Source organism: Cnephaeus nilssonii (assembly GCF_951640355.1).
Source record: "Cnephaeus nilssonii genome assembly, chromosome: 14".
In the NCBI taxonomy this organism is placed as follows: Eukaryota; Metazoa; Chordata; class Mammalia; order Chiroptera; family Vespertilionidae; genus Cnephaeus; species Cnephaeus nilssonii.
This window is the reverse complement of record NC_137085.1, coordinates 5,780,060-5,795,310: the sequence shown is the minus strand read 5'-3', so window position 1 is coordinate 5,795,310 and position 15,251 is coordinate 5,780,060. Positions and strand designations below refer to the sequence as shown.

The 15,251-nt window shown below is 56.1% G+C and overlaps 1 protein-coding gene across 14 annotated transcripts; it reads right to left on the bottom strand.

Moving 5' to 3' along the window:
- Nucleotides 1-5: 5 nt before the first annotated feature.
- On the bottom strand, nt 6-14,984 carry ST6GALNAC6 (ST6 N-acetylgalactosaminide alpha-2,6-sialyltransferase 6). 14 transcript variants are annotated; one of them, XM_079791399.1, is made up of 8 exons: nt 14,736-14,816; nt 9,220-9,404; nt 8,526-8,587; nt 7,587-7,677; nt 5,720-5,899; nt 4,750-5,156; nt 1,943-2,050; nt 6-1,339 (listed from the first exon to the last, which is right to left on the bottom strand). In XM_079791399.1, the coding sequence occupies exons 2-8, from the start codon at nt 9,250-9,252 to the stop codon at nt 1,066-1,068; spliced, it is 1,155 nt and encodes a 384-aa protein (XP_079647525.1). In that variant the 5' UTR covers nt 9,253-9,404; nt 14,736-14,816; the 3' UTR covers nt 6-1,065. The 14 variants fall into 14 exon arrangements, with proteins under 14 accessions (XP_079647525.1, XP_079647524.1, XP_079647526.1 ...); XM_079791398.1 differs by lacking the exon at nt 14,736-14,816 and adding an exon at nt 14,531-14,608; XM_079791400.1 differs by lacking the exon at nt 14,736-14,816 and adding an exon at nt 11,832-11,849.
- Between the last annotated feature and the right edge of the window lie 267 nt (nt 14,985-15,251).

Here is a 15,251-nt window from a genome sequence, read left to right as displayed (position 1 = left end):
CACGCAGGAGCTGGAGCTTAAGTGCATTTATTCCTGTACAAATCATTACAAAACCAAGTCTGGGGGAGTCACCAGCCCCCACTCCCCACCCCATGTGCAATGGCTTGTGCTGGCCTCCTTCTCCTCTCCTAGCTCCTCCCATTCTGCAGCCTCCTCCAGGAAGCCCTCTGGTCTTCCCTTCCAGGCTTCAGAAGAGCAAGGGGCAAACCCACCCCGCTGAGGCCCAGCAATAAAGTGCCTGATACAGAATGAGAGCTTTCCCAGGCCCCGCTGGAGGGAGACTCAGATGACTCCAGCAGCTGCAGACAAAGGGGCTGCTTGAAACCTCAGTTGGGCTGGGGACCCCCCTTTCTCAGCCCCAAAGGCTCCTCCAACAGGTGGACAGCTCACCGGGGAGAGTTTGCACAAAAATACCCTCATCTCCAGGAAGAGGTGGGGAAGGGAACCCCAGGCCCTAGGGAGCTGAGACCCCCAGCAAGGGGTAGTGGCTGGCGGGGTCCAGCATTATGGAGGACGGACCCAAGGCAGTAGTGGGAGAGGTGGGAGGGGGTCGAAGGCTCCACGTTAGAACCTGCCATGGGCAGAAGGATGCCAGAAAGGGGGACAAGGGATTTGTCCAAGGCCACTCAGGGCAGAGCCAAGACTGACACCGGCCCCCCACCTCTGGGACCCTCCAACCCCCAACTGCCCCAGCCTGACCTCCAGACCCTTCCCACTCCTCATGCAACCTTTCTTTCTGGCTCTGGGAAGCGAGGGGCCAACACAAAGTTCCCAGGTCCTTGGAACAGGACCCCACTGTCCCAGCTAATAGGAAACGATTTGGGGACCATCCTGAGGCTCGGAACCAAGGCCTCATGGGAAAGGACGTGTCCTTGGCCTCACATTACTCAGAAATACCCTGATTGACTATGCTCAGACCCTGACTGGACAAATTTCCTGACACCCCTGACTGACCACACAGAAGCCCAAATCCCTGATGGCCAAGAGATGCTCCCAGGCCCTGACCGGCTGGAGGATACACCCTCTCCAAGGCCCTGATTGGCCAGAAGACACTCCAGCCGGCCTTCATTGGCCAGGGTGGCCCTCGGTCGCGTGGCTGGGCCAAAAGCCACTTCTCCTGTGTCCCGTGTGAGGGCCCCACAGGCGGGGCGGCCTAGGTCCAGGAGGGATGGGAGAAGGTGATCCCGTACAGCTGCGCCCAGGACGAGAAGACCCTCTTCTCGGTGATGAAGCGGTGGTGGTTGCCCTTGCGGCTGTGCTCATTCTGGACGTAGGTGACACACTCGTCCGGCCCCTTGGGTTCATAATAGTGGTAGGGCATGCGCTGCAGACGGGACCGCTGGCTGGGGCAGAGCAGAGGTGTCGGTGAGGGCAGGGTGGGCACTGGCGGGGCCCTTGCCCTTTCCAGCCCCTGACCTGCCGTGGGACCTTAGTGGGGAAATACCTGCCCCGCCCTGGGCCTCAGTTTCCCCATCTGTAAAGTGGGTATAGGGTGGACTAGGTTTTTTGACTACCAAACTTCGTTTTTAAGGCTGTGGATCTTTTCATGCCCCTGAGGGGGTGGCAAAGTAGGTAGAGGTAAGGGCTCTGGAACTTGACCCCCACCCTTTACAGTTTGTAGGACCTTAGACCACTCACAAAACAACTTTCCTCAGTTTTTCTGAGTCATGCTTGGGGCATGGTCAGCACTCAGTCCAGAACAGCTGTCACCTCTTGGGCTTTGCATATAGTAATAATAATAATAATAATAGTTATTATTAATACATAAACTCGGGACTGGCTGAGGTGAGGGGGGGTTGCTGAGGCAGCTCTAAGGAGCCTACATCTCTGCAGAGCAGCCCCAATACCATCAAACAGAGAATCTTAAAGGCCACCAGCCCCGGTCTCCAGGCCCCGGCTCCATCCCATGGCCATGGCTAGGCGTTGTCCTGGGGGGGCTCACCTGCAGTAGTCGGGGGGCACCATGCCGTAGACGTGCACATGGTCACACAACTCCACCGCGATCACCATGGTGAACCAGCCCGTGCTCAGCCACGAGTGGGACTTCTCCCTGGGGGCAGAGAGGGAGCGTGATGAGGGCACGCCGGCAGGGGCGGGGCGGGCAGGGAGGAACAGCCAACCACCCAGTTTCACAGAACTCATTCCCCCGACTTCAGTCACCCCCATCCAGCCCACTGGGGGGGCACGGGTTTGCCGGCAGGGGGGTTGTCTGGGTAGAGGTGAGGGGTGTGGAGAGAGCTCCTTGGAGGGAAAGAGTAGGAACAAGGCAGGCTGGGAATAAACTCCTGAGGAGACGGGTCACACGTGGGCAGGCCAGGCGTGACCATGACCACAGAGCATGCTGTGCCCATGCTCGAAGCAAACCCCATGGGGAGACTAAGCAGAGACGGGCATGCTGAGTGACAAGTTCAGAGCAAGACCTGGAAGAAGTGGCTAAGGGCCTAGAGCCGTGCTGTCCGCTACAGTGGCCACATGTGGGCACGTGTGAGCACCTGACTCGTGGCTGAGATGTGCTGTGAGTGTAAAACACACACTGGATTTCTTGGAGAGTGTGAGAAAAGAATGTGGAACATGTGACTGATGATTTCTTATATTGATTACATGTGAAGCTGAAAATATTTTGCATCTATTTGGTTGAAGGTGGTTCTTTGAAAAGAAAATAAACCTCTCGCAAGACTGACAAAAAAGAAGAGAGAAAAGACACAAATTACCCATATCGAAAATGAAAGAGAACATCATCATAGACTCTGTAAACTTGAAAATAATAAGAAAACCACAAAAAACAACCACATACATGATAACTTAGATGAAATGGGCTGATTTCTCAAAAAGCACAAACAACCAAAACTCACCGAAGATAAAATAGGTAACCTGAATATCCTATAACTATTAAGGAAATTGAATTCATAGTTCAAAATCTTCTGGGGGGGAAAACAAACAAACAAAAAACACCACTCCAAGCCCAGATAGTCTCACTGGCAAATTCTATCCAACATTTAAAGAAGCAATGACACCATTCTACACAACCTTTCCTGGAAAACAGGAGAGGAGACATGTCCCAATGCATTTTATGAGGCCAGCGTTACCCTGATGCCAAGATCAGGCAGAGACAATGCAAAACAAACTGCAGACCAATGTCTCTCATGTACACAGATACAAAAACCTCAACAAAGTACTAGCAAATCATGTCCAGCAATATGTAAAAATAATAATACACCGCTACCAACTGGAGTTTATTCCAGAAATGCAAGGCTAACTCAACATTTAAAAATCAATCAATATAATCCACCATATTAACAGTCTTAAAAAAAAAAAACTAGTCTTTTTTTTAAAAAAGTCTTAATTGATGCAGAAAAACGTTTGATAAAATTCAATATCCAGTACTGATAAAAAAAAAACAAAAACTCTTAGGAAACTAATAAGCGAAGGGAATTTCCTCAACCTAATACTGGGCTGGTACCTGTCCTTGCCTGTCTCACCTGGAAGAGGTGAATATAGGTTCAAAAACCCACAGCTGGCCTTCTAGTCAATGATGAAAGACTCAACGCTTTCCCTCTGAGACTGGGACTAAAGCTACTCTTGTCACTTCCAATACATTCCAACATCGTATTGAAAGTTCCGAGCCAGTGCAATAAGGCAAGAAAAAGAAATGAGGCACCAAGATTAGACTGTCCTATTTGCATGTCCTTACATCACCATCTGCACAGAAAATCCCAAAGAATCTACGAAAACCTCCTAGAGCCAATAAGTAAAGTTCAGCAGGATTACAGGATATAAGGTCACCACACAAAAATTGTATTTCTAAATATTAGCAAAAATAATTGGGAACCAAAATTTTTAAAAATATCATTTACGTTAGTTCCAAAATTTAAAATATTTAGGTATAAATCAAACAAAATATGTACCGGATCTACATGTTGGACACATTGAGTTAAATAAAATATATTGAAAAGAATTTCAGCCACAGCTGGTTTTGCTCAGTGGTTAGAGTGTCGGCCCACAGACTGAAGGGTCTCGGGTTCGATTCACGGTCAAGGGCATATATCTCGGTTGCAGGTTCGATCCCTGACCCAGTTGGGGTGTGTGCGGGAGGCAACCAGTCAATGTGTCTCTCTCATATTGATGTTTCTCTCTCTCCCCTTTCTCCCTCCCTTCCACTCTCTCTCTAAAGATCAATGGAAAAAATATCCTCGGATGAGGCTCAAAAAAATAAATAAATAAAAAATAGTTTCACCTGTTTCTTTTTACTTTTTTAATGTGGCTACTATAAAAATTTTAATTATGTATGTGGCTTGCATTATATTTCTATTGGATGGCACTAGCCTAGCTTACCTAAAGCAGGACTGGAAGTGATGTGTACTTAGAAGAGAGCATGCTGGGAGCAACGGTGTGATTAAGCAAGAAGTGCAAGAATAGTCAATACTTTCCAGGAGGCACGCTACGGGGAGCTCTCCTAGAAAAGATGCTAGAAACGACTGTGCCATCTTAGAGAAGAGCATGCTGGGAACCCTTCGCTCAGAGCAATGAATGCTGGGAGAAAGCCCTCCTGGGAAGCTGGGGTCATGCAGAGCATGTTGGAAACGACTCGTGCTAAACATGAAGAGAACTCCCCCAGGAACCCTGACCAGAGGTCGCCGAGAAGTGACCACGCCCTCAGAGCAGTGCTTGCTGGGAGCAACAGGCCCTCTGCACAGAGCATGCTGAGAAGAGCAGAGGGCCGGCCAGAGGGGGCAGGCAGAAGGCTGGTACCTGTCCTTGCCTGTCTCACCCCGGAAGAGGTCATCAAATTGGCGCATGCGGCCGGGAGAGACGGCGTAGGCCTCCATGTTGGGGAACACCAGGCCTGCCCTCTGGATGATGCGCACCAGGCTGCCCTGGGGCTTCTGCATCTTGTTCGGGGGCCCCCAGAAGATGAACACGGTGTCGGGGGTCCGGTTGACAAACTCCTGGGGCCTCTTCAGCACGCGGTATACACTGGAATGGGCCACCACGCGGAAGGTGGTCTTGTTGCCCACGTCCGCTGAGTAGCCCGTGGTGGGCGCGTCATTCATGCGGATTGTGCACTCGGCCCGTTCAATCTCAGGGCCCAGCTTGGTGCCCAGCAGGTGGCTGGAGCTGGTGACAATCACACACTGGTGGCACCGGGAGGGCAGTGTCTGGGGGAGCAAGCAAAGTCAACACTTGTCACAACCACTCTGTGCCAGGCCCTGGGCTCTGGACATTCAGGCCTCCAGGAGGCCAAAGTAATTATGCCCATTTTAAAGACAGAGAAACTGAAGCCCATGCATTCAACAAATATTCATAAGAAGCTGGTAATGGTCAAGTACTCAGGACAGAGCAACCAGCAAAAGGGACCCCACTCCTGCCTTCGAGAACTCGTGGTTGGCCTGGCCGGCGTGGCTCAGTGGTTGAGCATCCACCCACAAGCCAGGAGGTCATGGTTCGATTCCCGGTCAGGGCATATATCCAAGGTTGCGGGCTCGATCCCCAGTAGGGGGTGTGCAGGAGGCAGCTGGTCTATGATTTTCACTCCACTTTCTATCCCTCTCCCCCTCTCCCTTCCTCTCTGAACCAGGGCCTTGACTCCCAGGGCCCACCTTTCCCTTTAGGAGGGATGGCGAGAGTGGAGAGAAAAGGAGGAGGGAGCAGGGGTGGTAGGCGATGGGGAGGACCAGCTCCCCGGCAGCTCCCAGGGAGTTCCCCAAAGTGGCTGCCCTACCTTGTTGCCAAGAATGGGGACATAGCCATCGGTGATGCTCCACTTCTTGAGGTTGATGGGCCTGCGACTGCGGCCGCGCAGGGAGCCATAATGGAAGACCTCGTTGGCACTGTTGGAGCTGTAGAGGATGAGGATGGTGATGAGAGCAAAGAGGATCACGAACACTGCTGACCGCTGCTCCTGAGAGGGGAGAGGACTGGTGAGGTCCCCGCGACCGTGCAGGCGTGGCGCCCTGCCCCATGACCGCCTGCAACACCTGGCTGACGCCTGCTCCTCACCCCAAACACCACCTCCTCCAGGAAGGCCTCCCGCAGCCCCGAGCACTGATCACACTACCACGAGTTCCGCGGCTGGGCCTGGGTCAGTCTCGCTCCCCACCGTTTCCCAGCTGTCAGGGGGGCGGGACTGGAGCATAGAAGGTTTTCAGAAGGAGGGTTTGCTGGGTTCGACTGAATGTGGATGTCAGAAGGATTCCTCCAGCGGGAAGGATGCTTGGAGACAGGTGGGATGGTCAAATGAGAGGACCCAGGCCTTCCCCAAACAGCAATTCTCCATAAATGTTCATCCTTCCTTTACCCCCGGAGGGGATCTGCTCAGGGACTGGGCTGCCTGGAGAGATAGTGCACCGCCATGGGGATGACAGGGCAGGGAAGTCACCTCCAAATGGCCCACCGGGATGTATCTGTGCGGGTCTGCAAGGCTCGCTGAGACCGTGGAGCCTGGCTCCGTGCCCAGTGCTGAGCCCCCTGTGCTGGTTATCCGGGTGTTGTTTCTCGGCTGGCTCCGAGTTCACCCTTGTTGGCAGCTCTGTGAGAATGGATCTGGGCTCTTGGCTTTTTCTTGCCAGCTAACTGCTGATTAAGCTTTGTCAGTAGAGGGTGCTGGAGACACACTGCAGGAAGCAAGGCCTTTACTTCCTGGTCTGAGGCTCCTGCTCCTGGCTTCTTCAGCAGATGTTATCTCCAGTGCCAACCGCACTCAGCAGATTTCCTCCAGTACCTGCAGTGCCTGCCCTCAGGCCCTTTTGGAGCCCAGTGCCTCCAAATCCTGCTGTGATCACAACCTCCCCAGAGTGGAGCTCAATCAGCAACCCAACCACCTGCAACATCCAGGGACCAGCAGCGTCCCTCCCTGGAGCAGTTCGGTGTGGAGGCTGGGTGCCTCCGGGGTGGACCTGTGAACTCACCACACTGAGCTCTCTGCCACCCGGGGGCCCATAGCTGTGCCCTCCCCAGGAGGCCTGGACCTCAGCCCTGGGGCTGGTGGCTGCTCCTTATACCTGCATTCCTTAGAGTTTCCATCCCTCATTACTCCGATGCCCGATTCTAGTTAATAACTCTTTACATTAAACTGGCCCTGTTCAAATTACTGTGTGGTTTCTCTCTGCCGACTGGACCCAGACTGATACACCCACATCACCCTGCCCCCAGCCCTCAGGCTCTGCTAAGGCTGTGCTGCAGTGGATTCTAGGAAGGGGGTACGCAGGACCGGGCATACAGCAGGTGCTCAGGAAAGCATGAATGAATGGATGATGGGGGCACCCTCAGAAGGATGCTCACACATTCTGTCATCTTTGACTGACCTCTGCCCCCTCCTCCAGACTCCCACTCACCTCTACCTCCCACCCCCACCCCCTGTGCAGCATTGCAAGTCAGCTTGGACCTGGGCCCAGAGAGGCAGGAGCTGCCCAAAGCCACACAGATCAGTAGCACAGCCGGGCTCCGACCAGGGCCGCCCAGGCATCAGCCTCATCTAGGCAAGGAAGAGAGGTTTGTGGTGGCTCGGGTCCGAGATAGGTCCTTAGAAGCCCATCTCACTGAGAGAAGGAAGAGGCTGAGATGGGGACAAGAAGTGAAGAAGGACTTACTTTGTTGCTACTCATCTCTCTCCGGCGTCTGCTGAGGGGCAGGAGCCAGCGTCCTGCACTGGGCCCAGGGGGCGGGGATGTGGGCTCACACCTGCAAGTCACAGAAAGGGTTATGGCCTGAGTGCCCTCCCATAGGTCCAGCTGGTCAAAGGCTACACCGTCCCTACCACCCCTGCCAGCTCTCCTTCCTGCCCATGACCTCAGGACTCGGGGCTGTCTCCATTCTGCAGATGGAGACACTAAAGCCCAAAAAGGGCAGGAAACTGCTTGAGGTCACAGGGCCACGTGGTGGCAGAACCCTGCCTCTCTCCCTGCCCCTTGCTCTCTCAGGGGGGTCCTCTCCTTACCCTGGCTCTCCCAGGCAGCTGGCTCCCCTGCTGGGGGCCTGCCCCCCCCCTCCCGCAGAAACCCCTCCTCCAAACCCTGCTTCAGGTCCCCGGGGCCTTGGAATAGAGCAACATTCCCTGTAGGTCCCAAACTCCTCTGCACCTGCACCCTTCCAGGTCTTGCATAAACTGTCTGCAACACCCTCCTGCACCCTGCTCAGGCCCACTCATCCTCCAAGCCCGAGGTGGGCCAGGAACTTCCCCTGCGTGTCACCGCCCCAGCGGGCTGAGAGCTCTCACATCCTCTGCTGTGCCGCCACAGCCCTGAGGATGGGTGCCAGAGGATGGCTGAATGATTTCATTCATTCACGGTAAGACCTTAGGGGTTAAGGACACAGACTCATCTGTCAAATGGCGACAATCACAGCCCCACCCTCGGAGGGTGTGTGGGATCCGCAGGGGACAAGGCGCCCTGGGGCAGCCCTTCCTTCCTGCCCCGGCCTCAGCGGCCTCTGCTGCGAGGGAACAAGCCCAGGTCTGCTCCCCGCTCCCCCACCGACACCCAGCCTCTCCTCGCAGGACCCAGCCCCTCTCCAGATCTCCCTGTGCCCACCTGTCACACGGAAACAAGTACTTGTGCCCAGCCGCCTCCAGCTGATTCAAGTCCAGAGGGCTCTAAGGTTGGCAGAGTGCAAAGGGAGAAGCTGGGGGCTCGGGGAACCCCAGCTCCGTCCTCCCTTCCACCGGCCTCCCAGCTCCGGCCACCATCTCCGCCCCCTGACCTAGCTGCTGTTTACTCCTACACCGCCACCAGGAATAGCCAGAGAACCTCAGGCCAAACACACACACGATGCTCCTGATTGGTTAAGCCCTGACTCCGCCCCCTCCCAAACCCGGCCCTCTATCTGCCACGCCCCCTCCGACCCCCCCACCCCCGCCTGCCTTCCGGGCCGGGTTTCAGGTTTCGGGGTTTCTCCCAGGCCGGCCCTCATAGCCAGTCGGGGAGGCCCAGGGACTCTCACCAGGTAGAGATCAGGAAACTGAGGCTCATCAGAAGGGAAGAGTGGTGGCCTGTCTTTCGACTCAGAGCCCATTAGAGCAAAAGGCAGGAGTCCAGAATTCCAGGGTCGCCCCATCAGTCCAGTGGCCTCTGGCATTCCAGGCCCTTAATGGCAGAGCTGCGTGGGCCAGGAGTCTCCACGCTGAGCTTCCTCCCTCACTATTCTTTCCTTCAGATGCCCCTTGCTCCAGACGCTCTAGAGCACGCCAGTTCCCAGACGCACCCCCCGCACCCCCAATTTTCCCACCTTTGCCTGAGCAGTGCCCTCAGCCAGGACCATGGTCCCCTGGCCAGCCCCGTCACAATCCTGCTCTTGAGAAGGCCATGGTCAATACAGCATCTCAGGTTCAAGTGTGAATCCCGGTTCCACCACTTACTGGCTGAGAGGCCTTAGGGCAAGGCATGTACCTCTCTGAGCCTCAGTTTCCTCATCTGCGAAATGGGAGGAATAAGAGCAGGTAACTCAAGGGGATGTTGGAAGGATTCAAGCCCGTGTGGCAAGGGAAGCGCAGGGTTGGCAGGGGCTGGGGTGGCGCCAGCGGCTGTTAATCCAGTGGTTATTCATTGTTCAAGGCCTGGCTCACCCAGTTTGCCAGCAAAACATTCCCTCTCCTCTGACCCCTAGCCCAGCGACTTCCCTCTTCTAGCAGGAATGGGTACAGGAGCCAGCTAAGCGTCACCCACTTACTCAGCCTTCCTGGCAACACTGCATGGTAGGGGCTCTCACTCCCCAATTCACAGATGAGCCTGGGGTTCAGAGAGGGGCTGTCAGAGCCTGCTGGGAGCCCAGGGCTGAGGTGGACGGGGTCTCCCTCAAGGATACGCAGGGCTGGAATGGGCCAGAGGCCCCCGGAGTGTGTGCCTCGCTCTGGCCTGGCCCCGGAGGCAGGCCTCCTGGGGAGCGCCTTGCTCAGGCTGGGAAGACAGCAGCCCAGAGCACTGGGCCAGGAGCGTGGCCTCGGACCCAAAGCGGGCCCTGCGGGAGGGCTGAGCCCTCAGGATGAGGGGGGGACCACACCCTGCCCTCTGTTTGGGGGCTTTGCCTCGCCCAGCCTGGGGAGTCCTCCCACAGGGTCGGGACGCCCCCACGAGCAGCAGCGTGGGAGGAGAAGGGGGAGGGGGCACCTAATTCCCAGTTTGGGCAGCGCCGTGCCCGTGGGTCCACCTGGGGTAGGGGGCGACTCATCCTCCGCATCCCCTTGGCGCTGACCCCCAACTCCCGCACTCCGGGGGGTCCAGGGCCCTAGGCCCGGTTGGGAGGAGGACGGTGGCCGGGTCCCCGAGCTCCAGGCGGGTGGACAGAGGCAGGAGGCCCCGCGAACCCCGTCACAGCCCTTGGGCACCAGGACCGGGACCTCCGGGCGCGGTTGCCTAGAGAGTGGGTCTCGGGCACCCCCTCCCCCGGGCCCCCACACCATCACTCCCCATCCCCGGAGGCTCCGACTGCCCCCGGGCGCAGGCAGTGCCCCCTCCCGCTGCCCGCCCCCGCTCGGCGCCCGCTCACCTCCCCCGGGGAGCGCCCGGCCCCCCGCGGCCCCCGAGCCCCCTCACATGGCGCCGGGGGCTGAGAGCCGGGTCCGGGATCCCCCGCTCCTCCGGCCGCCCAGGCCCCGCCGCAGCCCCGGCCGCCGGGTCCTAGCGCCGCCGCTCGCCGCTCGGCTCAGGCCGGGGAGGCGCGTGGAGCCGCGAGGGGCAGGCTGGCTCCGCCCCCGGGCGGCGCCCGAGCGAAGGGTGAGGGGCGGGCGACCCTGGGGCGCGGGCCAAGCCAGAGCCTCGCTTTCTCCTCTGGGCCGCGTAGTGGCCATAAAAATAGCCTCCCAGGCCCCTTAGGGTGGGACATGCCCTCTTCGATCTCGCTTTATCGTCACCACGACCGAAACGGGGAAACTGAGTCCCAGAGCGCACTGCGCTTGGAACCAGCTGAGTTTCTCCCTGGGCTCCCTTACCCAGGGCTCCAGAGGCCTGCACCCCTAGTCACCCTGAGTGACCTCAGGGTCCACCTTGGATTCCAGTCCAGCTCTGCCCCTTTCTGTGTGGCCTGGGCACATTCCTTCCCCTTCCCCTGCCGCCGCTGGCACACAGGGAGAACCGCCGCCTCGGAGGGTGTTGTAAGGATCAAAAATGTTAGGACTTCTTACGATGTTCCGGGTGCTCGTATTTTACGTGATAGTGAGAAATAACCAGGAGCCCTATAGGGGCCTAGCGGAAGAGAGGCGCAGGCCTGCTAAAATGAGTGATGTGGATCAATATGTACTGACAAGAGTTGGCCAGGATGCACAGAGGATGTTTACGTGAAGGAAGCAAGTTAAAGAACTGCATCTCTGTAATCCCCTTTGGAAACAAAGGTATGAACACGTGCATTCCCCTCCTGGGTATAGACCCTGGAGAAATGCTTGTATATGTCAGCAACAGAGTTCATAGCAGCATTGCTTGAAATGATACTAAACTGGAAACAACCCCTATACCTATCAGCAGCAGAAGGGAATTTTTCTACATGATGGTCCTTTCGCAGTGTGGAATATTAAATAGCAGGGGGAATGAATGAGCGGCGATTACAAGCATGAATCTTAGAGACATAAGGGATGAAAAAGACAAGTCTCAGAAGACAAATGAGCTACACAATATATTGAGCATATAGCCGGCAGCAGGCCACCTCTCACAGCCAGGGGCAGGAGATAGCTGGTGCCTATCAGAGTGATTAAAGTTTTCAAAGCAAAAGTCAAGAACACAGTTGTCTGCTGGGGAGGGAGAGATGTGGGAGAGGGGAGGAGACACTGCGGGGTGGGTTTCTAGTAAAGGTCTGGTCTTTAAGTGGGACGTGGGTTCAAGAGGTTCATTATATTATGTTTTATAACTTACAGGTATGATCAATGCTGTCATTTGTGTACCGCCGTATTTTAAAAGGAAGATAGGAGCTGAAACTGGTTTGGCTCAGTGGATAGAGCGTCGGCTTGCAGACTCAAGGGTCCCAGGTTCGATTCCGGTCAAGGGCATGTACCTTGGTTGCGGGCACATCCCCAGTAGGGGGTGTGCAAGAGGCAGCTGATCGATGTTTCTAACTCTCTATCCCTCTCTCTTCCTCTCTGTAAAAAATCAATAAAAAAATAAAATAAAATAAAAGGAAGATAGGAAAGAGAAATGAAAATAAGGAAATACCTTTTGCCTATCACAGTGGTTAAGGTGTTAACAGGGGTTATTTCTGGAATGGTGAGATTATGAGCTGCTTTTTTTTTCTCTTTCTTTTGGCTTAACTATATTTTCTAAAAGTTTTAAGATAATGGTTACACAATGCTTATACTCAAAACTTATTTTTTAATTTATAAAAAATAAACTGCATCCCAGCCAGCATGGCTCAGGGGTTGAGCATCAACCTATGAACCAGGAGGTCACGGTTCAATTCCTGGTCAGGGTACCTGCCCAGGTTGCGGGCTCCATCCCCAGTTGGAGGCAGCCAATCAATGATTCTCTCTCATCATTGATGTTTCTATCTCTCCCTCTCCTTTCTTCTCTGAAATCAATAAAAATATATTAAAAATAAGCTGCATATATGGCATGATTCCTTTAAAAAAAAAAAAAAACCACCGTAGATGTGTATGTGTTTGTAAATGCACACAGCAGATGCCTGGAAGAATCTAAGAGGGACCACGGGCAGTGGTTTCCCCTGGGGAGTGGATTCGGGATGGGAGGGGTGGGTACTACCTTCACTCTTTGCTTTATACACTTCCGGGTCGTTTGCACTGGACTAATTTGATAAGTTACTATCACTTTGTTTTCAATGAAAACAAAAGGGGGCGGGGCAAGGTCCGGCGTCCAGGCTCTGGAGACGTGGCCACTAGGCAGTGGGCACAAGAGGGAGGGGAGGGCCACGGGTTCAAGGCTTCCTGCCCATCCCTGGCCCAGCTTGGCGGCCTGCCGGCATGGAAAACCACAGAGCCGGGGCCAGGGCCGGCAGGCAGGAAGCCTGATGAACCGCCTGCTGGGGCTCAGAAAAGGGGGAGCCCCTCGCCAGAGGTCACCCGGCAGGCTGGAGGCTGCGCTAGGGTGGGGCATCCTGTCCTCAGCCCTTCTCCCTGACCCAGGCCAATGGCCTCTGGAAATGAGGGTGCAGCAGCCCAGCTCCTGGACCAAATCCGGACCTGGAGCTCCCCCCTCAGGCCTGCCATGTGTCCGGCCCAGGCTTAGGCCAAGAGGCTCTGTGCTGGGGGCTGCTTACGCCCCGAGGGATAGGGGAGGATGGCCCTGGGTCCAGACCAGCATGGTGAGCACCAGTCATGGAACGTCACACCTGGCACCAGCCCAGGGCTGAGGTGCAGGAGTGCTCCCTCTCAGGAATGGACTTTTTACTAAAAGGACCCGCAGCTTTTCTTTCCTCTTCGGAACACCTGGCTATGGCCTGTCTTTCCAGTTTGCAAGCCCTAAGGCTCTTGAATAAATTTTTATCATTTATTTCTAGCCAAAGCCTCCAAACTCTTTTTGAGCTCGCCCAACAGCCCAAGAACAATAACCACCACTTCAATAACGGCTAGGAAGAGAAAAACATCAGCTCCCACGCATCATGTGCCTTCTCCTGACAGGCACTTTGCAAACAGCCCTCCCTGAATCCTTAACGCAGCCGGTGAGCTGGGCACTGCCCGCACCACCACCCCCACTCCACCCCCACCCCACCCCCCCACCCCCGAGTGAGAAGTGAGGTTCAGAGTGTGCACGGGTCCTGGGCTGAATAACCACAAGCCGTTCTGCTCTGAAGCCCCAGGCCGGCCCTCGCCCGTGCCAGGATCTTCACGGATGGGTGGCTGTGGCCACTCCTGGTGTGCCCCCACCTCTGAGCCGCTCCCCCGTGGCCTCTGTTTCAGCCCTTCCCGCCCCAGGATGGGGATCCCAGGCGTGACCTCCCTTCTTGGCCCTCAGCAATCTTTGCAGTTAGGATTTTCCCCTCCCACGGGGTCCCGGAAAGAGTCCTCAGAGACCTCAGCAGCCACCCTCGCTCCCACTTTACAGAGACGGAAACCAGGACCCATCAAGGGAACAGGACTCGCCCCAAACTCCCCACTGGTTCCGGGCAGAGCCAGGGGAGGAGCCGCTCTGGTCAAGTTGCTAACTTACTAAAATCAAGTAGGCTGAGGTATGAGGAAATGATTCTATTCTTGCTTTACTGGGAACTTACGCTTTTCAGTCCTGCATCAATGCCTGTACAGACATGGAACCTCCAGACAGCCCCCTGCTTATGCCGCGAAGGATAAGGGAAGGATGGCCATGGATCCAGACCACCTGACGCCCAGAGGCTGCGGACTGCGGCCTCTCTCCCTCCGGAAGGGAGGAGAGAGCCGCTGGGGGAGGGCCTGCACACAGTAGCTGCTCCACAGCTCTTGTCCCCAAGCCCTGGGCGGTGGGTCTGGAACCAGGAAGTACCTGGTTCTTCAGGGGAAGAGATGGGAGCCGTCAGACTGGCCCAGGTGCCCTGGACATGGGTGTGGACCAGAACCTGCAAGAACCAACATCCCTTTCCTCTCCTGGCGAGAGGTTTGGTGAGAGTTCCTGACCTGGCCCCAAGTTCCTACCTGGACAGGGGCTCCTTAGGACACCTCCAGGCTGTGAGGCTCACCTGGCTTCCCCTGTGGCCCCAGAAGGAGGACCTAGGAGGTCCCAGCTGGCCTGCTGAGGGGACAACGGAGCCAGGATGTGGACAGAGGCCCGAAGAGGAGCTGCACACCAGGGTGCTCCCACCACACTCCTCAGAGCTGGGGGGCTCCTGCCCCAACTCACCCCGGAAGCTGCAGGAGCTGCAGTGGAGAGAAGGGGGTCCCCAGCGAGCCCTCTGCAGGCTGGCGGCCACCAGGAGCCTCCGGGAGGAAAAGTTCCTGGAGGAAGTCGCTGGGGTGACAAAGCCCAGAAATACATGTTACTTGGACCAACCCAGCAGTAAACACCCGCCTCGCCTGGGGGCAGGGCCAGGACAGAGGCACCTCTGTCCCTACACCCGAGGGTGAAGCCAGTGTATTCCAGGGGAGGGAGAGGGAGGAGGCAACCGCCTGGGAGGAGGGTCAGTTTGAGTCCATCAGGACCGGCAGACCTGGGCCCTGGAGCCCAAGGATGAGGCTGTGAGCAGGGGGGTTGATGGGAGTGGGGGTCTTCACACCCATCTGTCACCGCCAAGGACAATGGGTGAGCTAGGGCGACCGACCCCACATATCAAGTGTCAGCCCTGGGACAGCCACCTCTCCGAATTCATCCTGTGAGGGAAGGACGGCTTTTGTACAGACGAGGAAACAGGCCCAGAGA